The sequence below is a fragment of the Notechis scutatus genome, chromosome 5, assembly GCF_049901735.1.
Source record: "Notechis scutatus isolate UNSWTSFEM ecotype Mainland chromosome 5, rNotScu1.2, whole genome shotgun sequence".
In the NCBI taxonomy this organism is placed as follows: domain Eukaryota; kingdom Metazoa; phylum Chordata; class Lepidosauria; order Squamata; family Elapidae; genus Notechis; species Notechis scutatus.
Genome location: NC_142013.1, coordinates 79227544 through 79255515, shown reverse-complemented (window position 1 = coordinate 79255515; position 27972 = coordinate 79227544). Strand labels below are relative to the sequence as shown.

The 27972-nt window shown below is 37.9% G+C and overlaps 1 protein-coding gene across 3 annotated transcripts in view; it reads right to left on the bottom strand.

The window, feature by feature from the left end:
• OCA2 (OCA2 melanosomal transmembrane protein) overlaps window positions 1–27972 on the bottom strand; it is a 193017-nt gene that overhangs the window by 159505 nt on the left and 5540 nt on the right. The window contains exons 2-3 of one of the 3 annotated variants that reach the window (XM_087967115.1): window positions 5214–5320; window positions 1887–2170 (exon numbers count right to left, since the gene is read on the bottom strand). In XM_087967115.1, coding sequence (XP_087823241.1) covers window positions 1887–2137 — 251 coding nt within the window. In that variant the 5' untranslated portion in view covers window positions 2138–2170; window positions 5214–5320. The remainder of the gene's footprint in view (window positions 1–1886; window positions 2171–5213; window positions 5321–27972) is intronic. The other 2 variants (XM_087967114.1, XM_087967116.1) reach the window with 2 other exon arrangements.

Genomic DNA, 27972 nt, shown 5'->3' with positions numbered 1-27972 from the left:
CTAAGCATAAGCTTCATTCCTGTTTTTCTTGTTACAGAAAGATACTACATAAATTGTTTATTGATTACTGAATGAAAGGGGTGAAACTAGTATCTGAAGAAGCACACTCTGTTTAATACTGGATTTAACTCTGTCATCAGACAAATGAATTTATTGCATCATTCTACTCCTTTCAAGCCTTGCAATCTAGTAGCAAAGGCCAAATCATGTATGAGTAAATCCAGTGAGTATATCATGCACTGAATAAAAGATGCACATATCAGACTATTTGTCTGGTGTGATTTAATCTGACTCTGTGATGTAAAGCAAGGAAGATTGTTTTATATCAGCAGGTATGTGACATTCATAGGATTCAGGAACTGAAGTCGTAACTGAGACATCACTCAGGAACCAAGTAGAGACTATCTGTCTGGAAACATACTTATCATGCTAGTTTGTGCCTGCAGTGGCCTAATGTAAATCAGGATTCCCCCTTTGTTTACAATATCTCATTTGTCCTATAGAGAGTAACTTATCCCTTCCATCATATGGTGTTAAGAAACCAGCGGAGATGGTTCTCTGCCCTATTAGTGCCATAATAAATCAAGACCTCACTACAGAAGGTCTACGTCTTTCTTCTACACTGAAGATAAATTTCACTGTATTTCTATAATGCACTTCTTCTCAGCTAAGTACCGAACAACAGAAAAAGTAGTGAAAATGATGTGCAACAAAAATGATAGCTAATAAAATAGCCCTATAAAAAAGCACAGCATTAATTCTACAATTATTGTAAAAACTGCATGTTTTTCCTATGTGGTTTTAAGGTTCTGCATTAATATACTATCATACTATACTATACTAATGGACATATCATACTATATCACGCTTTTGGCTTAATGCAACATTGAGACAGTATGAAATAGTCGGCAAAGATTGCATGGACTAAAAATTTACATGTTTCAATCTTTTACTCAGTAACAGAACTCATGGGATTTGGGGGAGCCTTAGCCCACACCTGTTTGTTAAGATAAAATGGCAGAAAAGAAATATTATGTACTGAATGTCCTAGAAATGAACTTATATTAATATTGCTCAACTTCCAGAATCATTCACTGTTAGTCATGTAAGGAAGAGTTGTTGGGAGTTAAACTTAGCAAAATATGTGAAGACACAACAGTCAAAAGTGGTCTTTTCTGCTGCCACTTTCTGAAACTTCTAGGAGAATCAATTATCAAGAAATCTTTCAAAAGTTCCTGTATACACCTGAGACCAATATAATTATACAGCGGTACAAGATCAGAATAAAAACAATCTGGTACACCAGAAACAAAACCCGGTAAAGATTTAAAAAAAAGCAAAAGCAAATTGGCTTTTGGAATATTTTTGGTGTTTGTGTGTCCCACTTGGTGGCATCAAAAAATTTTTTTGCACACTCATCACCCAGTAAATGAAATGTATAATAAACACCATTCTGCAGTATCATAACTGCAGCTTCATGCCTTAATTTAATCACCTGAGCAATCACCCATAATTACAGAACTGGGTCCTGTAAACTTTTGACTTATCAATTTTGGCATAATTTTATTTGCATAAAGAGTTTTTTGTGTGTCCTATGCATGTTTTGTTTAAGTACAAAAGCAAGGAAGACAAAAAGATCCTTGAAAATAGAGGCACAAAAAATTGCTCACAGAGCTGCTATAAAAGCATGTGTTAGTTCTGAAACCTGCTGAGAGTCTATCCCTTTGCAGCAATTGTCTGTTATGGTTCCTCAGCTAAGCTTTTTTTTCCCACAGTCTCTATTAATTGTAGGAAGATGTTAAATAAAACATATATGGATTCCTGAGCCAATGAACAAATGCTTCAGAAGGAAAAGGATATATTGCATTCCCTCTTGGGATTCTTACCTCTGTTGCATAGAGAGAGGATTGAAATCTTTCCCCAAAGTAATACACTGGTCTGGCTCTTGTACAATATTTGGATAAGGTTGATGTGATGGTCCCTGACCAATCATGATCTCTTTCAACAGCTTCAGTTTGCTGACATTGTAAGAAATTGGCTCTGTTGCTCCATCTCCAAGCACATCCATGTGGTGGGAGTCCAGTTCCATATCTATGTTTCTGGTAATTGCACCATCATCTTTGTTGTCCAGGTACATAGTTCCGGTACCAGATGAATTGTGTCCTCTATTCTAAAAAAGGATGAGACAATATTAAACACTCATTTTCATCTCTTCTGTGCTAATTCAATGTGTTTTTGTCTTTAATAGAAAAATTGACCTACATCCATTTGCCATAAAAGTATCAGTACAACGGATGGTTTGGCCATTCTTGGGTTTTCTTGCAATCCAAAGTATTATTTTAATAATACTTCATTGGTAATATGTTCAGTTAATTTAATAAAATACACAAAAGGTACATATTAAAAAGTAATGTTTTTTATGAATTATCAGAGCTTCCATTTTTATGCACTATATTTCTTTTACATAAACTGGTAAGCCATACACTTTATTTGTTCCATTTCTCTGGCTATCCATCTCAGTCAATTAACCTGGGAAGTTTATAATTCAGAAAATATATTACAATTTAAAATTTTAAAAATCATTTAAAGCAATGAAACAGTAAAACCGGTAAAAACCATTTAAAACATCCAATTTGACATACACAAGAGCAAAATATTTGTTCAGTTAGTAATATGGGCAGAAAAGGGGGCCATTGGTACATATGGCACCCCAGGAACATAACCAGGGTTTTAAGACCTTACACAAGATTAATAGGGTTGAACCCATTCTAATCTCTGAAAGGAAGATGTTCCATATTGCAGGGGCCAGTGAAGAAAAAGACAGACTTCTGCTTGACTTAGTTTGATGAGTAGAGACTCTTGAAAAAAGGCACTTCCTCAGATACCTTAATCCCAAGCCACGTAGGGCTCTATAAGTCCACACCAGCACCTTCAATTGTATCTTGAATTGTACACACCAGTAATCAGTGCGGCTCACACAGGAATAGTGTTACATGTGCCATATATCTGGTACTATTTGCTACTCGTGCAGCCACACTCCAGTTGGAATTTTTGAATGGTCTTCAAGAGCAGCCTGGTGTAGAACATATTACAGTAGTCTTGAGGTTACTGTTCTGACCAAGGCTTCCTGAGGCTGTAATTAAGCACGCGCTTAGTCCAAACAACTCTTGTTTTATTTCAGCGCTGGGAATTATGTTCATTCCCAGTCTATAATGAGTCTCAAACAGTCTCCCGACATAAGCACCCACCTTTATCTCCTTTGAATTGCTGCCAACAACTAAAGTGCCAACTTAACTGTAAAAACCCAGCTGAAGTACAAAGTCCACGCAGAGCTTCAAGGTTTAAGCCGAACAGAGTGAACAACTTCGCTTCCTGCAAAGGTTTCTCTACTTTTGTACTTCCTTTGTATCTTAGGGGAGGGGCAATCACCTACAAGCCTTCCTCCCGAGTCGCCCCTTTTGTCTTAGCTGCTCTTGCCTTCTAGCAACTCTGCTCACACATGCACTGGGAACAGGCTCCCCTTGTTCCTCTGCCTTGCTGCTGCCAGACGGAGGCTCCGGAGGCTGCTCCCCATTCCCAGATGGTCCTGGCCCAATCTCTGCATTGGACGCAGGACCTTCATCTGAGTCCTCCCCAGACTTGCAGACTGGTCCCCGTTCTTCCCCACTGTCCGATTCCACTGCCGTCTGCACAGGCTGCTGGTGAACCACAACAATTACAAGGGCATAAGTTACCGTTAGCAGGTATGTGCACAACTGGCACGCCAAAGTGAGCAAAAACCCTCCTAAATGTGGCTGTCACCTGCTCTTTGAGCAAGAGCCACAAGTTCAGGAGGACTCCCCCCACATTGCACACTGGGTCTGTTTGGGACAGTGTAACCCCACCCAGAACCAGAGATAATAGAACCTTTTCTTGAGGGGGAGTCCAAATACCCACAGTCACTCTTTTGCTATGGTTGAATTGGAGCCTGTTTTCCCGATCCAATCTCCGACAGTCTCCGCAGACTGAAATAGGACATCCATAACATCACTCAAGAGGCCTGGGTAGAGATATAAAGCTGGGTGTCATCTGTATGTTGATGATATCTCACCTACAGATTACCTCACCCAGCGGCCTTATGTAAATATTAAATAGAAGAGAGAACAGAGCCCTGAGGCACCCCACAAAGTAGGGGCCTTGGACTAGATCTCTTTCTCTATTAACACTGACTGGAACCAGCCCCAGAGGAAGGAGAAGAATCAGCACAATACAGTGCCACCCACACCCAGTTTCCAGAGCCGGCACAAAATGATACCATGATCAATGGTATCAAATGCCACTGAGAGGTCAAGAAGAGCCAAGACAGATGTACTGCTTCTATTGCATTCCCACCAGAGGTCATCCATGAGCCCAATCAATGCCATCCCTGGTCTGAATTTTTCCAAGTGAGGGGAACTTTAAAAGCTGGTGGGGCTATTCCCTCTCTTTCTTATACATTGTATAATACATATTATTATATATTATACATGTAAGCTACATTTTGCATAAACTTTCTGATTCAATGATCCCTTGCTAATTGACCATGACTGTAAATTCTAAGGAATTTTGTTTTTATCTTAAGTGGAAAACATGGAATTCTGTAATGGGAAAATTAAAGACTCTGGTTGACATTGAATTCTTTCCCCTTTTCTCCAGCCACATGGGAAAGAAAGAGAGGGTGGGGGAGAGAGAGATGGATTGTTAGAGAAGGCCCATGGATGCCATGGGTCTAAATGGATAGTCACTCATTCATCAAGAGGAATATGGTAGCATATTTGCTAACTAATATATTTTATTAATTAAACAATCATTTCTGAGCTCCATCTCCTTTCACCAATGGATAGCTCACTTCACAAAACCTGTTAATTGCAAAAGTTGCTATCAGACTCCTCCTAAATTTTGGCAACCACAAACTAATATGTCTCTTCTCCTATAATTGGCCCATTGGATAAATGCATCATCATCCATTTTTAACATGAGATGATAAGGGAGTTATATAGATAAGTAATGTTGCTTGTATAAGAAGATCTGCCTCTAACCCTACTTTACAAAATTTGTTTATTTATCACATTTACATAACTGTCCATCTCAGGAGAAGTGATTCTGACAGCACATAATAATTAAAGAATGACATAGATATAGAACAGCATTTAATATATATGTTTAAAAAAAATTTAATTAAAACATATACAAACCTCAGGCAGAGAAAGAATGAGTATATTTAAGAGTGGAGCAATCTAAACATGTTTCATGAGAAACCAGGCTGGTGACATAACGAGACCTTGAGGGACTTTCAAAACATCTAAAGGAGATGAAATTAACCTAATATTAGGGGAGAGATAGGATAGGTGCCACAGCAGAGAAGTCCAACCCATCCGGGATCTACCTCTGGCAGATGGTATCCACATCATATTTTCTCTGCCAGAAATAATGGGGGAGAGCTGATGTGATCGAAGAGAGGAAGTTCCTCAGACAACCTGGCCCCATGCCACAAGTTCCTAGCAGCCATCTTCCCCCAGATTCCCAAGAGAGCTCATTCACCAAGAGCACCCAATCCTTAATCTCTTGCTCCTGTCCCATTCAATCCTTCATTCTATTGCTTGGCAATGGTCATGCCATTGAGGACTCAGGGGTTATGGATCAGAAAGCAGAGTTGCAAGAAGTCACGGGAAGTACAGGTAGTCCTCAATTTATGACCAGTTGCTTAATAACCATTCAAAATTATTACAGGCCAAGAACAGGTGCTTTATGGCCTAAAGCCATAAAGGCTGTCTAAAATGTCATACCACACACACATACGTACACACGGGTGCTTGGAAATCGGCTTTCCTTTAAAACTGGTTGCAGCATTCTACGGTCACATGACCACTATTTGCCATGTTTTTTTGCTGATTTCCAGGGGGGGGAGACATTCAAAAGAAAGAGTTTATACCTACAACCATGGCATTTGCTTAACAACCATGGATTCACTTAACAACTGTGACGAGTCACTTAAAAACAGCTGCAAAAAATATTGTAAAATTGGGGCCAGTCCTGTGGGTAGCCTTGACTTCCAGCCATAATTATTTATGATTGGAAATGCAGTCCAAATTGCAGTGATGAGCCAATGGGACCTCTAGTCCTATTTCTGCTTCTTTCCGATGTCCTCCCTAGGTTCTCATCCAAGGATCAATCCAGACAGACGTTACTATTTCTTGAAGCAATATGATCAAGTGAGAAGAAAGAGGAGGGAAAAGAGCTCTAATCAAAACAATTACCTATGAGTGAAAAGAAACTACAAAGCACAGAGTGATTTTGGAAAACATGGTCCAATGTATGCCTGACATAAGCATGGAGAATTAAACATGTTTAAAATAGCACACTTCCCAGATGTGCATGAGTTAACAACTGAACTGATCAATTCTTGAACTGTTCCCCATTGCTAAATATTTGATTAACTTATCCACCTTACAAAGCAGCATTTAAGCAAAGATCCACAGCAAAAATCACTGTAAAAGGCATGAAATGCTATAAATACAGACTTTGTAATCTCTTTCACCTACATTATTGTATGATTGGTAACAATGTGCATTTTTACAAAAAAAAAAAAAAGCATACACTGACCTCTTGTGGCAGGCATACATCACATTTAAACTGGCATTTCAGTAAAAGAAATGGCTAAATTGAATCTGCGCAAAGTGGATCCAGTTACAATACATGTTGCACAAGAACATCAATCCATTCCATTATATTTAAGAGTCTTTACTTTTTGGAAGTAATAAACCAATATCTGCCCATGTTAAGAGCAGTATTTATTTATGCAGCATTGTTGGTAGCTGTGGTATTCTCCTGTGAAGCATCAGCAAATGTTAGGTTCCTACACTAAAAAGTTTACCATGTAAAAATCACTGGGAATTGCTATGTATTCAGGGGTGGGATTCTACCAGTTCATACCTATTTGCTAGAACCGGTTGTTAACCTTCTAAGCAGTTCAGAGAACGGTTGTTAGAAGAAATTACTGGCCTAATCCTGTAAGGAAGGCAGGAAGGAAACATTCTGGTGGTGCTTACAGAAACTGCCTCTCCGTTAACCCTTATTACATTCTTGGCAGGATTAGACTTCCTGTCTCAGGAAGTTCGCTGGAGTTTTTTTTTCTTCCTTTGCTGGTACTTTGCTTGTGTAGAGTGACCATTCAAAGTTACAATGGCACTGAAAAAAGTGACTTATGACCATTTTTCACACTTACGACTGTTGCAGCATCCCCACGGTTATGAGAGGCCAGGTGAGGAGATGTGTGCCTCAATGTGAGTGATATTGAGTTGGCCATGCCCAGCCAATAACATGACCACCAAGCCACGCCTACCAACTAAGCCACGGCCACAGAACCGGTTGTTAAAAACTTTGAATCCCACCCCTGTATGCATTGCATTTAAAGCTACAGTGGGGAGGCATCTTCATTCCTCAAGATCAAGTTGTGAGCAATTCTGGAAAAAGCACATGAAAAAGAAGAGACTTCTGTATGTTGCTATCAGTTTTTCAGGGTATGAGGAATTGAACTGCTGGGAATTTGGGAATGAGAAATCTCTTCTCACGTGGGAGGGAGGAAAGGAGGAAGGAAGGAGGAAAATCTGTTTAAGAGAAGACACCAATAATATTTGTATTCTTAGTGCATGCACAGATGGTGTATATTCCTTTTGAATTGAAAGATCTGAAGCTATCAGAATTGACTTCTGTCTGAGGGGCTAGAGTAAAACTGCCTGTTCCTCCCAATCAACTGACAGTGTAATCTTGATGATACTTAATCCATTGCGAGCCTACTCAGATGCTCAGGTAATATTAAATTCTTTAAAAGAGCAATGACTCAGAATTGGTACAAAGAGTTCTTTTTCAGTACTTGAAAAGCTAAATGCTTGTCCAAATATATAGATCTTATAAGAAGCGTTACAATCCACTTCCTTTCAAAAAAAAAAAAAAGTTATCTTCTTTTCTATCAGGTCTGAAAACTGACTAAGTAGAAATCGGGTTAAAAAGCAGTCTATTTCTGTATTCCATTCCCTTCAGCCACAATATGTAGCTGTTCTTAGGAAGTAAGAGACAAATTAACCCATTTAACCCCATAAAAAATTAACCCCATAAAGTTTCCTCTTCCCTCATTTCCATTAAATATTTACAGTCCACCATAGAACTGTTTAGAGGAAAGTCAACCATACTGCTATGCATAGCTGTTGGTTGACAATATTATCAGATAAAACACATTAAAAAGGAACATTCTTCTTGAGAATGTCAAGGTGAAGCAGAAAAGCAACAATATCCCATTGCCCATGGTGGATAAGAAAAGGTAAAAGCTCAATGAAAAAAATCCAGTCTGTTCTCCTCCACATATCCCAGTTCTATCCTATAATAATATCATTAGGATTTTGTTTCTGTACATAAAGAATTACAGGTAGTCCTCGACTTATGACCACAACTGAGCCCAAAATTTATATCGTTAAGTGAAATATTTGTGAAGTGAGTTTTTCCCCATTTTACAACCTTTTTGCCACAGTTGTTGTGAATCATTGCAGTTATTAAGTTAGTAACATGGTTGTTAAATGATCTGGCTTCCCCATTGACTTTGCTGGTCAGAAGGTCACAAATGATCCCTGGATATTGCAACTGTCACAAATACAAAACAGTTGCCAAGCATCTGAATTCTGGTCATATGTTCATACGGATGCTGCAATGGTCATAAGTGTGAAAAATGGTCATAAGTCACTTTTTTCACTGCCGTTGTAACTTTGAACAGTCACTAAATGAACTGTTGTAAGTCGAGGTTGTAAAGCAATCCAAAGCAACTTATATGTATTATTTCTTTATATCCTGCCCTTATTATTTTACAAATAACTCAAGATGGAAACCTATCTAACACACTTTCCTCCTCCTATTTTCCCATAACAACAACTCTGTGAGATGGATTAAACTAAGAGAGTGTGACTGGCCTAAAATCATCCAGATGGCTTTCATGGATAAGGAGGACTTGAACTCATGGTCTCCTGCTTTCTACCTGGTATCTTACCCACTAGACCAAATTGGCTGTTATTATAGTCTCAACACACATGGGAGGCCATCAGTGGAGGCTTACTCCAGTTCTTGGATCAGTTGCCCCAATAGACAAGGACTTCACACTCCTCTTTCAACCCACTTACATAGTTCCCCCACTTGGTTCACCTACCACTAAATCATTTTGGATTAGTAGACTCATGTTCAGAAATATTCTAAGTGGCAGGTCACTGGTATAATGAAAGCATTATAAGGAGTACCTATTCTCTGGATAAAAGAGAAAACAGACTGAATTCTGATTAATTTCACTTAGGGTCTAATAATGCCCAATTGGATATACTCAAAGAAATGTCACTTGTGCTTTTTTATTTCTAAAGGCTCATTATGTCATAGTTTAGCAACAAAAAAAAGCTTAATGCTTTTTCCCAAAAAGCAGAAAGCCTGTGAATAAAAGGAGCCCAAATATCACAGGCATTTTGGAATGTGCAGTCAGGTATCATTCTACTGGAAGCCAGGTGTTCAGTTTCTCTCACAACTCAAGCCAAAATACCCTTATAGGGCAATGCCTAGATAGATAGATAAATAGATAGATAGATAGATAGATAGATAGATAGATAGATAGATAGATAGATAGATATGGTATTCAGCTTTGTTCAGGTATTTTCCTACATCATTATAGTTGTGCTTTTAAAGTTGTAGCAACGTTTCGGCAGAATCTCATCTGCCATCATCAGGCTTCTATATTGTGTTTGTCTGTTAGTCAGACTTTTACAGTTGTTTCAGTTTTAAATTTGGGGCTAGCCTACTGCTGTGCCAGAATGGTTTTTTCTTCATCCTGATTGGTTGGGAGTCTTGGTCTGTGTTTATTGGTCTTGGAGTTTGCTGTGTTCTGCTTGATTGGTGTTTCTAAGATCTTCTGTCTGTTTTGTGGCTTTTTTGTGTCTTGATTGGCTGGCAACATTGTGTTCCTGTATTGGAGGCTTTTAGTGCAGCTTGGCTCCTAGTAAATGGATGGCTATCATTTGTTAGGAAGCTAGGTTTCATCTGGGTGCCTGGTTGGGGTGTGTTTGAGCTGGAGGTATCAGGGGGGATCTGTTTGTGCCCAGGTGTTTGCCTGGCTAGTGGTGTGGAGATTTTTTTGTTTGTCAATTATTTGGAAGCCTGCACTCACAAACAAAAAAATCTCCACATCACTAGCCAGGTGAACACCTGGGCACAAACAGATCCCCCCTGATACCTCCAGCTCAAACACACCCCAACCAGGCACCCAGATGAAACCTAGTGTCAGTCTGTGCTCCCTTTACATCCCAAGAAAGAAATACTCAGACTCCATGGATTAGAGCAAAGTTATCCTTTTACTGGAAAATAAAATGAAAGCTTCAGATTTAATTTCGAATCTGAAGAATTGGCGGGCAGATCACATATACAAAGGAAAGGAAATGATCCCACCCCCCAAAGTCCAAATGATTCTTCCAATTAAAAGTTCTGAATACGATCGTGTGGCCATCTCCAGGTGGTGATGAGACTTCTGTCACTTGACCTTGACATACTTTGATAAAAGTTCGCAGTTGCGCAAAAGGAGATAGAAGCTAGCCAAGAAATGGAAAGTTAAAGAAAAGAATCCCCCCTCCCTTGCTAACCCAGCAAAGGAATGAAAAACAACCTCCAGCTCTCTTCCCCTCCAAATTCCCCCCTCCCACCGTTGCTATGGCAGCCGAAAGGAATAGATTAGTATAGCAGCAGAGAAGCAACAGTTAGAATACAGAATATATTTATTATGGAAGAGATCTTGAGGCTGACACCTAGCTTCCTAACAAATGATAGCCGTCCATTTACTCAGAGCCAAGCTGCACTAAAAGCCTCCAATACAGGAACACAATGTTGCCAGCCAATCAAGACACAAAAAAAGCCACAAAACAGACAGAAGATCTTAGAAACACCAATCAAGCAGAACACAGCAAACTCCAAGACCAATAAACACAGACCAAGATTCCCAACCAATCAGGATGAAGAAAAAAACATTCTGGCACAGCAGTAGGCTAGCCCCAAATTTAAAACTGAAACAACTGTAAAAGTCTGACTCACAGACAAACACAATACAGAAGCCTGATGATGGCAGATGAGATTCTGCCGAAACGTTGCTACAACTTTAAAAGCACAACTATAATGACGTGGGAAAATACCCGAACAAAGCTGAATACCATACATGTAAGTACCCGCGAAAACTTAAGATAGATTATATATATATATATATCCCTCCTCCCCCTCCCTCCCTCCCTCTCCCTCTTCCTCTCTCTCTCCCTCTCTCTCTCTCTCTCCCCCATCACCAAAATCATAAGTGATTTTCATACAGCAAACTTATGTCAGGAAAAGGCGTAATGGCTACTTGAAACCTCGAACAGCTAAAGATGAAGTTTTGCCTTACAGCAGCTGAGAATGAAACAAAAATGACCTCATGAGGTATGTCCTTTAGCAACAGGTCTTTATGCTATAGTTAATTGGTCATAAGGATAAGCCATAGACTCCTATTCCCAGGTAAAATCATGTAAAGAAAGGATATTTGCTGAGGCTTGCTTTCTGCTTCTGCAAAACCATTGCATCTGTATTCTTGTCAAATCCAATTGTACATAATACCATGTTCAGATTAAAATATGATACAGTGTCACATGGCAATGTATAATGTTCTATTAGCTGGTATGGTGGAATCTATGGCTGAAAGGAAGATAGAGGAAGTTAAGAGTTAAAGAATAGTCCAGCTTGGACTCCATAAGTGAGAGGAAACATATGAGATCAAACCCTGAGGTCTATATCAGGCTTTCCCAGGGGATAGCAGGAAATCTGGCAAGATTCTTGTGAAGTGATGAATTAACAATAAAGGTTTGACTTAAGCCTCAAAGCTGTTCTGTTTGCTTGCATCTGACAGGTGGGAAAGTAGGAAGAACTGGAAGCTATTTTAATTTGAGAGTATCACCTGTCATTAGCAGCTAAAGCTATTGTAATTTTTGTGTAAATAAATAGCATACATCAGGTTGTTTTTTTACTCACACACAGAAATGACAAATCTAGATCATATTTCCAGGGAGGGAGGGAACAAGGAAGTGTTGTTAGTCAAAGATGCACACTTGTATATTTGTAGAACTATGATCTTGTTTTGGGAAAAAAAATCCATGATTTTGTTGACTGCTCATTATTTTTGCTCTACCTGCATCAAAGGGAAGTTATGGGGAAAATTCTAAAACATATTCTACAACTTACAGGGAAATTACACTCAACATGAAAGATTACAAATAGTTTGAAGGAACATATTAAAGAGGGAGAAATATTACAAGAAAACAGTTAGAGAACATATCATGGGCTGCATAAGTAATGCAATGTAGCACGTTGTCCTGCAGGTGAAAAAGTATTAGCCATCCCTACAGAGAAGATTTGTCTGTGTTATACAAAGGTCATTGCTGCAGGTAGGTTTAATCAACTGTAAAGACAGATTTTGCCTTGCAGTTGTTCAGCCTGCTCGTAAAATATATAAAAACTATATAGCAGAACTGAAAAAAATTCTAGGACATATTTCTACAATACAGGTTCTCCAAATGGATTGAATTATGATGTTCAATACCCCCATATAACACATATCTGTGGATGAGAAAATTTCAGGTCAGCCGATTTTTGGAATGTGACCTTTTATCTTTTGGAAAGTACCAAAAGTTGGAAAAGACCATATTATACAACATATCCAGATATCAGGGATAGAGAGAAAGGCTTCCAGATCAAAGAGTATTATTACTAAACAGATCTGAGACTTGGTCTCACTTCTTTTAGAGATTAAGCACTTTAAAAGTATAGCTTCAGCACTAGTTCCCCCTGCAACAATTCAACACTGCAGTGATTCCAAAATCTATCTAAAGCTACACAGCAGCTGTTCATGCTGAGAAATAAGCATGCTAAAGTACATTTCAGGAGGGAGAATAAAAGTGTTATCGTACCTAGAGTGATATCTCTGAATTATTGTTATTCTGCAGTGTCAATCTTGCTTAGGTCTCCCTTGATAAACAGCAGGTGTTTCAATTCTGTAGCCCTGTACCAGCATTCTAGGGAAGTGCCCTCCCTCTCCAAATTCTGATGATGCACCTCTTCAACTCTGATTAGACTAATTTTCTTTTGTAAAACAGATGTTGGCAACTTACTTTCTCAATCCAGATTTTTTTTTACTCTCCTTCACCATCCTTTTCTTGAGCCATCTGAGTGTTGAGTGACTTACGGTGTTGCCAAACTGACAAGTGTTTCTATACTGAACCTTTCCAGGGTGTGAAATTGGGTACAGAATGTTGGTGTGCAATCTTTCTGAATTCATGTTTTGTCAACTTTGTCCTCTACTCATTCCAACTTCGCATAGTCAGTGGAACAGGTGATCTGTACTCCTGTTTGTCTGGATGCCTCTCCATATCTATAGCGCCATACCCTGTTTTATATATTTTTATCCAGATTGTGTTTGGAGTTATAATATGGTTGCCCAAGCATGAAAATAATTAATGAATGCCTGTTGGGTCAAATTGCTTACTTACCTAACCTTCCTCTACTTTCAGTTACTGTGTTAGCAGATAATCAAATGCCATAAAGGGACTTATAAAGGTCACAGTTATAATAGTCTCTCACATTCGGTGACAGTTCCCTAAGGATGGGCTCCAGTATGAGTCCTAAAAATTGGAAGACTAAACTTCTGGTCCTGGTGACTGATCCAGATTGGATCCTGGTGACAGTTATGTCCTTTTTCCATCTTATGTCTTTTTCAAAGAAGCTCCGTTCCATTCTCCACTATGATTTTTCTTTCTCCCTCTCCAGTGGATCAGCATTACTTGATTCACAGACCATATGCAAACCCTAGGCTGTTTTTAGAAGGAGTTTAGAAGGAATTTTTAATTTTCTAAATAGCAATGTATACCACTTTACAGTGCTTTACAGCCCTCTCTAAGTGATTTACAGAGTTAGCATATTGCCCCCAACAATCTGAGTCCTCATATTATCCACCATGGAAGGCTGAGTCAACCTGGAGCGTGGTGAGATTCGAACTGCCAAATTGCAGGCAGCTGGCAGTCAGCAGAAGTAGCTTGCAGTACTGCACTCTAACCACTACACCACCGTGGCTAAAGGGGCACTTTTGATATTTCTGCAAATTTCCTTGTTTTCTGTTAACTCCCATTTCTGCATGCATGGATGTTGGCTACATAACTGATAGTTAAGGAATGAGCAATTAACCCACTGTATAATGCAATAGCATAGGCTCGCTTGCATTGAATGTAACTCCTAGTGATTGTATGGAAACATTCGTGTAGTTTCTTGGTAGCAGTAATGTGAAAATGGTTTGCCATTACTTTCCTCCAGGTGATTTTCTGCCTTAGGCTCCCTGCATCTACAGTATACCACTCGACATGATCCATGGAGTAGAAAGTGGAAAGTGATAATGAATCAAGCCCTTGAATTGGGCTCAATTTCTTTCTTCTGGATAATAAAAGTGCTGGATAATAAAATATAAAAACAGCATTTTTATAAGTCAAGACTTGCTCCAGACGTTACAGTTTCTTTCCAGATCCAGGACATCTTGGGTGATCTCCATGGAGAAGCATCATCTGTTAAAATCACTCAGTAGAGATCTACAGTAACACTTCTCAGCCTTTTCAGTAACATCAAATATATAGCACAGTAATACGTTAATACGTGATCAGTTTCCATTTTGTCTACCATGCTTATTTATCTATACCCCTGTAAAGGATTTAGTCCCTACTCTTCAAGCAGGCAGATTCCCTGTATGGCTTATACATCAATAAAAAAGCAGGAAATATTTTCTCTTCTGGTTAAAAATACATCCCAAATAGAAAAATAAAATCTCAGATGCCAGTTCTTAATGTTGCTCTGTATTAGCCAGCCAAGAAAACAAGCCTCACCCCCCAGGTTCAAAAACTACCTATTTTCTTCAGTTTCCTCACAGTAACCCTAATACACTAAAGAGAATTAGGACTGACATGATAGCAATAATTCAGTATTTGAGGGGCTGCCACAAAAAAGAAGGGGTTCTCCATTCACTTGTTTCACTTGTTTGAAATTGTATACAGTAGTTTCTCCTGCTTGAGGGGGCTGGATTAGAAGACCTGCAAGATCTCTTCCAGCTCTATTCTATTCAATGGATGGAAAGTATTCAATACCCCAACCCTAATACACAGGTTTCAGATCAAGGCAGTCTCTGATTATCCTGGCCTTCAGGCATTTTGCTTACATCCAGTTTGTGGCTGGTAAGGTTTGGGAGCTCATATGACATCTTTCTTCCCATTCACCTCCACCACCAAAGGTAGATCATGTCTGCTGCTCTTCTTCATAAAGCAGTGAGTTTCAATGACCTCTTTGAGAAAAAGAAGGAGTTAATAAAAATGGGACTTTAACGATTAGCTCCTTCTTGCAGGCAATTCTGGTGGTCTCTGTGAAATGAAAGAAGGAAAGAAGGAAATGAGAAGATGCAATTCCTTCTTGCTCTTGCTTCTCTACCTAAAGAGCTACACACAGCTATATAGAGAAGAGGCAAAACATAGCATGTTCAGCATATAGTTTGGAGTGCCTACTCAACTGTTCAAAGAATGCAAATGAAGGCCATATTGATTTGCCACGTTTTTCCATTGCTGAATTCCTAACCTCACCTAGCTCAGTCTTTCCCAACCTTGACAAGTTTAAAATGTGTCAACTTTAACTCCTAGAGTTCTTCAACTGATAGAACCATTGGTAAGAATCCACACATCTCAAAGTTGTCTCTAGGTTGTGAAGTAGACGATTCTCACTCTGTCAAGGACCTTGGAGTTCTCATCTCTGATTATCTAAGTGCTAGAGCCCACTATAACAACATTGCCAAAAAGGCATTAAGAGTTGTTAACCTAATTCTACAAAGCTTTTTCTCCGGTAATATTGTACTACTAACTAGAGCATCCAAAACAATTGCTAGACCAATTCTTGAACACAGCTCATCTGTTTGGAATCCGCACTGCATATTGGACATTAATACAATCGAGAGAGTCCAGAAATATTTCACAAGAAGAGTCCTCCACTCCTCTACTTGCAACAGAATACCCTATGCCTCCAGACTTGAAATTTTAGGCTTAGGTAACTTAGAACTACACTGCCTTTGGTCTCTAACTATCCATTACAATGTCCTACCTGTCAATGACTACTTCAGCTTCAACCTCAGAAATACATGAGCACACAATAGATACAAACTCAGGGTAAACCGCACAAAACTCAATTGCAGGAACTACGACTTCAGCAACTTCAGAGTAGTCAATGCCTGGATTACTCTACCTGACTCTGTGGTTTCTTCCACTAACCCCAAACACTTTAACCTCAGACTGTCTACTGTTGAGCTCACCCCATTCCTAAGAGGTCTGTAAGGGGTATACATAAGTGCACCAACGTGCCTACCGTCCCTGTTTTAATGTTCCCTTTTATTCGTATCTATTTCATGTATTAATAATCATGTCTATACATACATACCCTGTTTCTCCAACAATACGGCCTCCCCCAATAGGAAGTCCCAGCATGTTTTATAGGCATGAAATGAAATTAAGCCCCTCCCCCCAAATTAAGGCCTATATTAAAACATGCGAAATGGGGGGGATGGTGGGGGGGCTTGCCGTTAGGAAGTACTTTTGTTGCACACCCGGATATGGTGCTGCCTGCATTGACCCCGATACGAAGTGCCCCACCAACGCCAAGGTCAACATCCAAGCCGTCACCGCCCGCCCGAAGATGCAAGGGGGGGAATTAAGTCACCCCCGAAAAGATGGCCTAGCCATTTTTTCGGGGCTCAAAAAAAAACATAAGACCCAGCCTTATTATATGAGAAACACGGTACATACATAATTAAATGCATGCTTGACAAAATAAATAAATAAAATAAAGAGTAGAGCAGCTCATTCCTACAATAGCAGTCATTTTGCATGTCACTCGTGTCTTAGTTACTTTTTGATTGGACTTTGTACACTTCTTGAAGCACCCATATAACATTTTATGCTGAAACACGCAATGATTGCTGGATGTTGGTTGCTACCTTAAAAGCCCTTCATGGTTTGGGGCTGGATATCTGCAAGACCATTTTCTCCCAATAAAGCTGTCCAACTAAGAATTATTAACACTGAATAGTGGCAGGGGATAAAGAAAACTAGAAGATGGCCAGTTTAATCTGCTGGAAGAGACTTCCAAGAGAATAAAATTTATCCAGAGAATCTGAATTAAAGCAAGCTGTAAAGGAAAGACTGATCTAGAGCTTTGACAATAGACACTACATTTGCCCCCATTCCCATGTCTTTCAGCTGACTGGCTTGAGGATTATGTAAAATTGGCAGCGTTTTAATGAGACCTTCAGATCATTTTGAATAACAGCTGGATGCTCAAAAGCTGCCTCATAGAAAGGTTAAGACAGCTGACTTGGGTTCATGTATCCCCCCCAGATATTCTTTCTGCTAGTGCTACATACTTCTAAAAATTGCAAGCTGATCACATGCAGAGTCATCCCAAAAGAGTCAGCCTTGCCAACATTTCAGAGGAAAGCAAATAGTTTGACTTCACATATTTATTTATTTATTTTATTTATTTATTTATTTATTTATTTATTTGATTTGCCAATTGTTTACAAGATAATAAGTATAAGTGTATACATAGTTGTGAATACATGAAATGGGTACATATAAGAAAAATAAAAGAAGAATAAGAGAAACAATAGGACAGGGATGGTAGGCACGTTGGTGCGCTTATGCACGCCCCCTACAGACCTCTTAGGAAAGGGGTGAGGTCAATAGTAGACAATCTAAGGTTAAAGTTTTTGGGGTTTGGGGAAGAAACTACAGAGTCGGGTAGAGTATTCCAGACATTGACCACTCTATTGCTGAAGTCATATTTCCTGCAATCAAGTTTGGTGCGGTTAACATTGAGTTTGTATCTATTGTGTGCTCTTGTGTTGTTATGGTTGAAGCTGAAGTATTCATTGACAGGTAGGACATTGCAATGTATGATTTTATATACCATGCTTAAATCAGACCGAAGACGGCGTAATTCAAGGTTTTCTAGTTCTAGAATTTCAAGTCTGGTGGCATAAGGTATTCTACAACGAGTAGAGGAGTGGAGAACTCTTCTTGTGAAATATTTCTGGACTTTCTCAATTGTGCTAATATCAGATATGTACTTTAGAATTTATTTACTCTTCCCACATTTAACTTTTTTCTTTTAATTTGCCACAGAAAATGATTTGCATCAGGAAATTGTATACGCAGTGTTGAAACAAACACTAGCTCCCAAGCATGACATTGTAAAGATAACTGGCTTGGATTTTTTTTTAAAAGTGCAAAAGAATAGCTTTCTCAATTATGCTAATGAATTGCTTAGGTTGCTTCCAATTAGAAAGCAAAACTATGCACTACAAAGCTTGAAGCAAAGCTAATCAAATCTTTAATGCATTGTTTAAAACATCAATGATTTTAGATTACAAAGATGGTAAAACCCAGTTTGGGTGGTTATCATTTAAAAGTGCCACTAAATATACAACAAGACAAATGGAAGAACTATTAACATTCATAGAGGGGCGGGAAAACAATGCTAATGTTCACAAGCATACTAATTTGAAATTTGTTCCAAGAAAAAAAAAAGCATTTATAACTTTCAAAGAAATGTCTTTGTATTTGATGTGAGAAAGTCACTTTGCTCATAATTTAAGTGGATATGAAGAGTATGAACAGGAAGTATGAAGGGTAAATGTGGCACGCAGGACTAAAATGGGAAGAATGCCTGCTAAAGGTACATGTTAAAAAAAACTTGTATTTGTCTCATGTGGCCCATTAAAACCATCTCATTAAACTGTATGAAGCAGATGCTTGAGGCAGAGGTTTTCAGGAGTGTTATGAAAGGACAGCAAACTGGTTCTTTCTTAAATTGTTATTGTATTTTTATTGTCTGGGATGGAGAAAGGTGCACGTGGAATAATATGTCCCATGTACCAAAATAACTTAACTAATTTTGTGTCTTTGATTGGCACAGTTTGTCCAGGTGTTAGGTTGTTGGTATTTTTTCATACCTTGCTAACTGATATACCAGAGGATGAATTAGAATTTTCCACCATCTAGCACCATCTAGCATCCTAACCTATAACCCTAGAAAAATCTCTAAGATGCCTGGCTGACATTACAGTATTTGTATTTTTGTCTTTTGGAGCAATTTTGCAGCTTGGAGTAGAAAACCCTTTAAAATAGTATCAAACAATATAACACTCCAGGCCACAAATGTAATTAATTTTTAGCAGTTTTTTCCTGAAAAGCTAAAAGGGCAAGTATAAACACTACACTTTCCAGAAGTCATGCCAGGTGAAAATGTTGTCAAAATCACACTTCCCATATTTGATTGACCCAACAAGTTGGCAATAGCCTTCTTTTGCTATTACTGAAAAATATGAATAAGTAAAAGTCAAGGGAAAGGTGAAATTATATGCTCTGAAAACATTAATTTATTTGTCATTGTTCTCTACTGCAGGGATCTCCAACCTTGGCAACTTGAAGCCTGGCGGACTTCAACTCCCAGAATTCCCCAGCCAGCTTTGCTGGCTGGGGAATTCTGGGAGTTGAAGTCCGCCAGGCTTCAAGTTGCCAAGGTTGGAGACCCCTGCTCTACTGCAAATCTATAATTGTAAATGAAATTGATCATACAGTCCTATCTGTTTTTGGATACTCTACTTCTAGTTTACTTTGAGTCTGATCTACAGCCCCATATGATCTAGAAATCTTCTGATTAGTCCTAACTAGCCTAATCCTACTTCATTTATGAGCTCAGATAAGGTAGACCAGATGATGCAACCCATTGAATTTACAAATTTTCATGTAATAAAAACCCCAATAATATTAAATAGGCAGCATAAAGCAAACATTCCATAGATGCTAAGCATAAGTTTTTACATAAATTGGAAGCAAGAGTCTGTCCTTAATTTATTAAAGTTGTGACATGGTCACAAGGTTCCAGTTTAATTAATGAATCAATTAAATGAAATATTTCTACTTAGAAAGCATTTAAAGCACTAGTTAATTAAATTAAGTACTTTCAGCATCTAAACGACCCTCATTGCTAACATCAAAAAATTCAAAGGGAAGAAGAAACATTTGCATTTGGATTTTTTTTTTCTTGGCACTCAGCAAAGTCTTCCTAATAAGGGAGCAGTGATTATTAGACAAGGATTTGTGTGCATGCAATTAATCAATTTGGATGTATCCATATGTTGCAGTGAAATATCAGTTGTGAAGATTATGCATGAAGATTGCCTGCTTAAAAGCTAAAATGCCTATGATTTACCATTAAGAATATTTGTGTTCTTGAACTACAGCATAAACTACAACAGGGCTGTCAAACTTGTGGCCTGCGGGCCAGATGTCACCTGCTGGCCATAGCCACACCTGGTTTAGAAAAGGGGGGGAAGTTGTGATATGTCACATGATGCCGCCATGACAATATGAGTTTGACACCCCTGAACTACAGGAAGTGATAGATCCTCACTGACCTTGGCAGACCTTAAAAAAAAAAAGAATGCAAGAGTCTGATCCAGAAAGCATATGGATAATAAGCTCAACATCCTGGAAAAAGGTCCAGTAAATACCTAGATAATAGGCTCAACTATCCTGGAAGAAGGCAATAGCAAACTACTACTATTTTGTTGCCCAAAACTACGTGGATGTTGTCTACAAAGTCCCCAAGAGTCAAACCAGACTCCAGTGATCCCATCTTACATTTGATTCAAACCCTAAAGCAAAACTGTCCACTTTTCCCATTGGCTAACTGTGCCTCTAGAACAGTGGTCACCCACCAGTGAGCCGCGGCCCACCGGTGGGCTGTGAGAAAATTTTGGTGGGCCGCAGAGAAATCTCACCCCCAGAGCACCCCCAAGGCAATTAATCCAGGCTGCGCAGAAACACAAGGCTGCGCTGCCCACATGGCCCACAGGAACCCTCCCCACCCACTCACTCCTTACCCGGAAAACTTGCCTGCTAAATTGCTATTTTTCCTTTTTCCGAACATCAACTGTTCTGCTGTGCCGGGAGATTTAGATTAGCAAGGAAGCAAGAAATGATTGGATATCTTGCTTTCTAGCTAGTCTTTAGATCTTCGGCTCTGCTTTTAAGTGTACAGCCGAACTTCCCTTAGCACTGAAGGTTTGCTTGCAAGCAAATTCAGTGCAGACTCACGGAAAGCAAATTTGAGAGACTGAGCTAGCCGTTGGCAGATAGATAGATCACTGAATGATTCTGTGAGCAACTCAATCTGCCTGCTTTGCCTGATTTTGGGTAAAAGTTGCTCTTTTTTAATAAAAAAAAAAATCAATATTTACATACATGGTGTGTTGTGAGTTAATTTTGTGAGTTTGCTTGCTAGCAAATTTTATGTGACAGACTGAGCTAGCCAATGGCAGATAGATAGATTTCTGAATGAATCTGTGATTCTGTGAGCAACTCAATCTGCCTGCCTCTTTGCCTGATTTTGGGTAAAAGTTGCTCTTTTTTATAAAAAAAATTCAATATTTATATAAATATTTATAATATTTACATACAAGCCATGCCCAGCCAGTCGCATGACCACCAAGCCACACCCACAAATTAGGCCACACCCACAGAACCAGTTAGTGGTCCCTGGGATCTAAAATTATGAGTTTGGTGGTCCCTGAAGTCCAAAAGGTTGGTGACCCCTGCTCTAGAAGACGCATGAAGAGAATTAAGCTAAAACAAAGAGTCCTGGAGGCTGACATTACGATTTGTAACAAGCTAGCATTCTCTAATATTTTTTTCTTTAATTTAAAAAAACAGTTACAATTTAAACACCAAGATGGGCAGCAATTCTGGAACACTTACAAAGGGAACTGTTTGTGAGCATCACCATAGAAACCTCACTGTGAGTATAGAAGTAAATAAAACCTGTCATTCAAATTCATCTATTCCCAAAGTATTTGGACCCTTGTTGAGTGTGCATGTATCACATGCAGAAAAATTGCTGCGGCTCTTAAGCATATTAATTAAATAGTGTTTTAAAAATGGGAAATAGTTATAGTTAAGTCAAGAAGTAAATCCTTAGTAAATGAAGGGAGACAATACAATGAATACAAACCACTGCACTTGCAGAAAATTGAATATTGATGTGTGGGTATTAAAGTAATTAACAATGTCCTATACTATCTAATGTTGGGAAAGATTCTTGGACAAAATATGACATCTAATGGAATCTCTTAGAACTACAAAAATCTCCAGTAACATGTTGAGTGCCATCCAATAGGAGGGAGCCTATCATCCAACTGTATATTGTCAAACACTTTATGTTGTGGCTCCAATTCCTGAGCCTGTGCTGTTAGAGGAAGAGGACTCGGAAGATGAGGAGGAGGAACAGGGAATGCCTTCCTCCCCAGGACCTTCCTCTCTGGCAATGCCTTCCTCCCTGATAATACCTCAGGTTTCATCAGACAACCGAGAGGAACAGCCTGAGATTAATCAGGAGGAGGAGGGCATATCGGAGCAGCCCCGGACAGGGAGTCAAGTGAACGAATGTTGGCTTGATCCTAGGCAGCGTCGTAGGAAGAAATGTGAGCTGAAACGTAGGAGGCGTGGGAGGGTCAGAGAGTGAGCTGAGTCATTGAGACACACCCCACAGGGGATAAAAGTGGGTGTGTTTTCTCCAGAAACTTTGTACGGGACAAAGTTTTACTTCTCTTCCAGGTTTCGTTGTGACTGTTTTTTGTGGTCTCCTTTGGAATCTTTAGTGAGTAGTTTTTCTTGTTATCATTTCGGACTTGGCAGGCAGAGTGTGTTAGAATGCCAAGGACATTATCAGTATAAAGGATTAACTCTGTAATGACCGAGTCAACTTGCCTGCCTGTGTTTGTGTGAGTTTGGTCTCTTTCATCTTTTTTGGAAAAAAGAAAGGTGAGACATAACAACTTTATATTGCATTTCCATATTATTTTCTTGCCAAGGAAAGAATGGCTGACCACTGCCTTCTCTACATAGTATTAAAGGATCTCTTTCGTGTTATCCTTTAAGAGATCATGCAACAACTTCATATATCACTACCTACTTGAAGCCTACTTGATTTAGCTGAGCAGTAGGAAGGACCTTTACACTTTGGATGTCCCTTCTGGAATTATACTCTTTTGATTTATATTCCTGGCATTCTTCACTAATCTCTCCAACAACACCGCACTGTCCCTCTCCCACCTGTGCCATGATGAAGTGGCATTCCAAGATTTGAGGGAAATTAGTAATTAACTAATAGCAATGCAATGTTTGCAAGCCTTCAATATCAGTTAAATAACATGCCTAATTCACTTATTTGGCCTCACATTTAATATTCCAATCAGTGTTAAGAACTTTGTAACATTCCTGAAAATTGTTGCAGTTTTTCTTCATCAATGGTTGCAATGTGAAACAGATATTTTTAATCGTCAGGATTAACACTAACTGCTTTCTGCTTTTAAAAGGATTTAACAATAACTCCTGATTGGTGGCTATGAGTTAATCCCTTAAATCTCAAAAGGGCTGCTAAACATTCCATTTAGAAAATATTTCTCAGGCTCTTCTTTCTATATATTACATATACACTCTATGATGTTAACATGAAGATTTTCTGAAAGACAAGCACAAACATCTTATTAAACCAAACTTATCTAACCAGCTTTAAAAGAGTACAACTACAAGAATTCCCAATGGTTATGATTAATCAGGCTATGCTTTTTTTCCCAATTTTTTTTTATTTCAATCTACATATAACAACAATACATTAACAGTGTGGCATCAATATATCATACATCTCTCATTGCATATATTCATATTAATTCATACTTCTTCAATATTTATTTTCAACATTCTCTCCAAATGCTTACCACCATATCAGTTAAACATACCTAGTAATTCCATTATTCAATTTTCTCATTTGGCAAGCAGTATGATTCCAGGTTTCACATCTCAATACAAACATGACCATAGTTATCTATTCATTTTATTTGTTTAATTTCATATTACATCATCCTTATCATTATTAAATGTTAAGCTTATCTTATCCAATCCCAATTCATGTTCTCTTATCTTATTTTACAATATTATCTAAAATTCTCATCTCAATTCTATGTTCATTTGTTCAATTCCAAATTCTAATATACCTCCTTCCATTTTTCTTCATATATTCTCATATCTTATTTTTCAATGTTATCTAAAATTCTCATCTCCTTTCTATTGTCATTTCTCATATTATTTTTTCATGTCACATTTGTCATTTTATCAATCCTTATCTGTAAATATCATTGTCCCCTCTAGTTAATAATTCGAGCTAACCACCTTCATTCTTCCTTAATATCAATCTCCCTATCTAGTATAAAAACACAAATATATATATTTTTCTCAGATTCCACATTATATTTTCTCCATAAATCATCTATACATTACAAAATGCTATTTTCAATATATTCTTATACATCCCAACACATTACCTTGCAGAATCCCCTTCCTTATCCCTTTTTTTTTTCTCACCCATTATCTCTCACTCTTTGAATAGTGTACCTTCTTTTCATCCTTGTTTGTTTCCTTTCCTCTTTATTTTCTGGTCATTTCTCTTAATTCCCTTTTTTCCCATTCTTATTCCCCTCCTTTTCTCATTCCAGTTATTAAACTTTTCTCTCTCCCTCTTTTGATTTTCCTTTTGCACTTCCTTTTTCTGCTTTTTCATTCTCTCTTTAGCCATTTTCCGAACCATTCTCCCTTTTATCATCCCATCAGACCACAAATTTTTAATTATAATTCCTTTCCCCCCCGCTTAAATAATTGTTGTTTGTTTTGTCCTTCTAAGTTGGCTTCTTCTTTATAAAACTCCTCCCCCTCTGGTTTATTATGTTCTTGTGTATGTTGAGTCACTATTTCTAATTTCTGTAGTATATAATTACACATTTCAAGTTTGATTTTTATTATGTCCCTTGTATCTTGCATATCCAATCTTATAACTTGTGAGTCCAGTCTTATATCAAGTAGCTCCTCCATTACATCTTCTCCTTTTTTCTTTTTCTTTCCTCTTCCTTAATAGCTGAAATCCTCTTCTTTCATAAATATATTCAATTCAGAGTCCAGTATATTATTTCAGCCAATATCTTTTGAGTTTATTTTCAACAATTCATACTCTTGAATCTTTATTCAGAATCCTCTAATTGGCCTCTCAACTGTTTCCCAAATTACTGGCAATAGTAAAGTTCCTTTTATTTTCTTTCAAGTTCCAAAATCCAAAGTCTCAAAAAGACCAGACACTCATTTTAAAACATATTAAAAATTTTCTGTACCATCAGGTGGTGCTCTTGAGTCTTTTTCTTTTTAACTTTCTTTGTTGAATATAATATTTTTGTTAAGTTTGCTAATTTCAATCATTAGCTATTCTTTTCAACACACTCAATTCCAGCAATTAGTTATGCCCTTTAAGTGTCCACAATTCAATATCTATCCAGTTTAATTTTTAAACCTTTGTTGTGTTAACATATTTTTCTTTAAATTTCTCCTCCAGATTAGTCCAATAGAATAGTCAAATCCAAATTTAAAGACCCGTTTTCTTTCTCACTTTCTCTGGCCTTGATCAAATAAATCAATTCTGTATTCTTTCTCCTTTCTCAGAACAATCTTTAGTCTCCTCAAATTCTATCTAAAATATCTATTTTCTTTTTATGTTCTCATTGCTGACTTTAGAAAATCCCTTTTGTAGATCCAGTATAAAGATCCATGTCACTCTTCATATTCTGTTGATTCTGACAAATCATTGACAATTTTAACAAACTCTTTTTGTAAATACAATATAAAAAAGCTATCCATACCACGCTTCTGATGTAGTATTTGGATGTTGTTTTTAATTGTTAAACAATATCTGGTTTCACTTGTAAATCCAATGGTTCATTTTTTAGTGTGTCCACTGTTTCATCTTTTTTCAGCTGCTTATACATTTTTAAATCCACATTTAACTTGGTTTCAAATTATTTTGATAAAATCTTTCTTTTCCATAATGCCATCTCATTTATCATGGTAGATAATTTTAATACTTAAAATTGTTTTCTATGCCCAAAAATATTATTCTCAACAGAACCATTTCCTTCTGGTTTCCTCTAGTGACTAACTTTCAAACTAATCATAACAGTTATCCAGATGTCAACACAGAATATTTCCCACAAGAAAAATTCATTTAATTAACTTCAAAATCTTAGTTCAAGTCCATTTAAACCCTTAATCTGTTTAAAACTTTCTAATTAAATACTCTCATCACCTTTTTGCTATGTATTCCAAAATAGATTTTTTTTACAAAATCTTAAACATGTAATCTTCTTTCTTAAACAATTGAAGAAAAATGGCACCCACTGAATATGATAAAACTTTGGTTCTGAAGGTTCTCAATGTTTAAAATGTAATACAAATTTTTTAAAAAGTAACATCCAAAGTGATTAAGAAGTGAAGTTTTATTGAATGTTGAGTCCATGAAGGCTACATTAATGGTTATAAACTCAATGAAATCTTGCAACTTCCAGCTGATTTCAAGCACCACAAAAACCTTGGTTTCTGCTATCTAGTCACATAAAGTAGCTGCCCAGAGTATGTGTATGTGATCTTGAAGATCTCTTCTTTTTCTAAAGAGATTTCGGCAGTCCAGATCCAGTATCCAATTGCCATTTTAACCATAATATCTCCCACTACTATGCAGGATATCAATTCACAATATCCCCATTAATATTTTCAATATTTAAACATAAACATGTGTCTAAATATATCTATTCTAAAATGAAACCACTTGCAAATTTTAGAAAAGTGTCAGATCAGAAAACTGTGCTTAAAGTTCTTTATCCCTCTTCAAGGCTTTTTGGAATGTCCATGTGAATCATATACAATCATATCATTATTTGGGCACTCCAGGAATAACTTCAGAAGTCAAAACTGTATCTGTTTATCTTTCAAAATAGAGGCCTTCGAAACAGAGGCTGGGGGAATGCCATGCATATCAATCCAGAGCTCCTTTCTCAACTGGTGAAACGGAAGCCAGAGGCGACACATGCAAATGACAACAAATGGCCGCAAAAGATGTTCAAGGCAAGGCAGTTGTTAGGGTGTAGGAGGCCTGGCTAGAACTGTCCTAAGTAATTGCCTAGCTGCAACTGTCCTAAGTGGATGTGGGGAACATTGGGCAGCTGCACCACCCCCATCCTTACCCTGGCTTGGTTTTTACCATTGCGCCTTATCCCACCTTGTGCAACCAGGTGCAATGGGGTGATCGGGATCTTAACTAGGGCTTATTTTGGAGGAAGGACTTATATTGGACACACGTGCAAAAATGAAGCTAGAGTTTCTTTTCAGGATAGGTCATATTTGGGGGGAAGAACGGGTAGTATTGTTAGGATATGTGCAGAGTAACCCTTGTATAAAAAGGATATGCACACGGAAATGGTTTATGGGAACAGTTATGAATAAATATACAGCCACACAGAGTTGAACAAGTTGTATTAATGTTTACTTGAAGAAATAGCACAGTCCAATAAACAGTCCATGTCATACATGTTTTTAACAGTCCAGAAATATCCAGTTATAAAGTCTTCTTACTGGTTTCAAGTCTTTTACCGCAGACAAATATCAAACCATAATACAACAGATAATCTTCAATATCAACAGACTATCAAAATAAACAGGGTTAGTCAATCTCTGTCCGTAGTTAGTCAAGAGAGATCATCAGTAAAAAAAGAGAGAAGGGATTAAACCATGATCTATAGCTCCCTCTTATGGCAACTTGTACCATAATTAACCAATCAGAAAACAGGATAATACATTACAGTATTTTTCCTTAAAGCTACAAACATATATATTTGTAGTTTATATATTGTCAACCCAA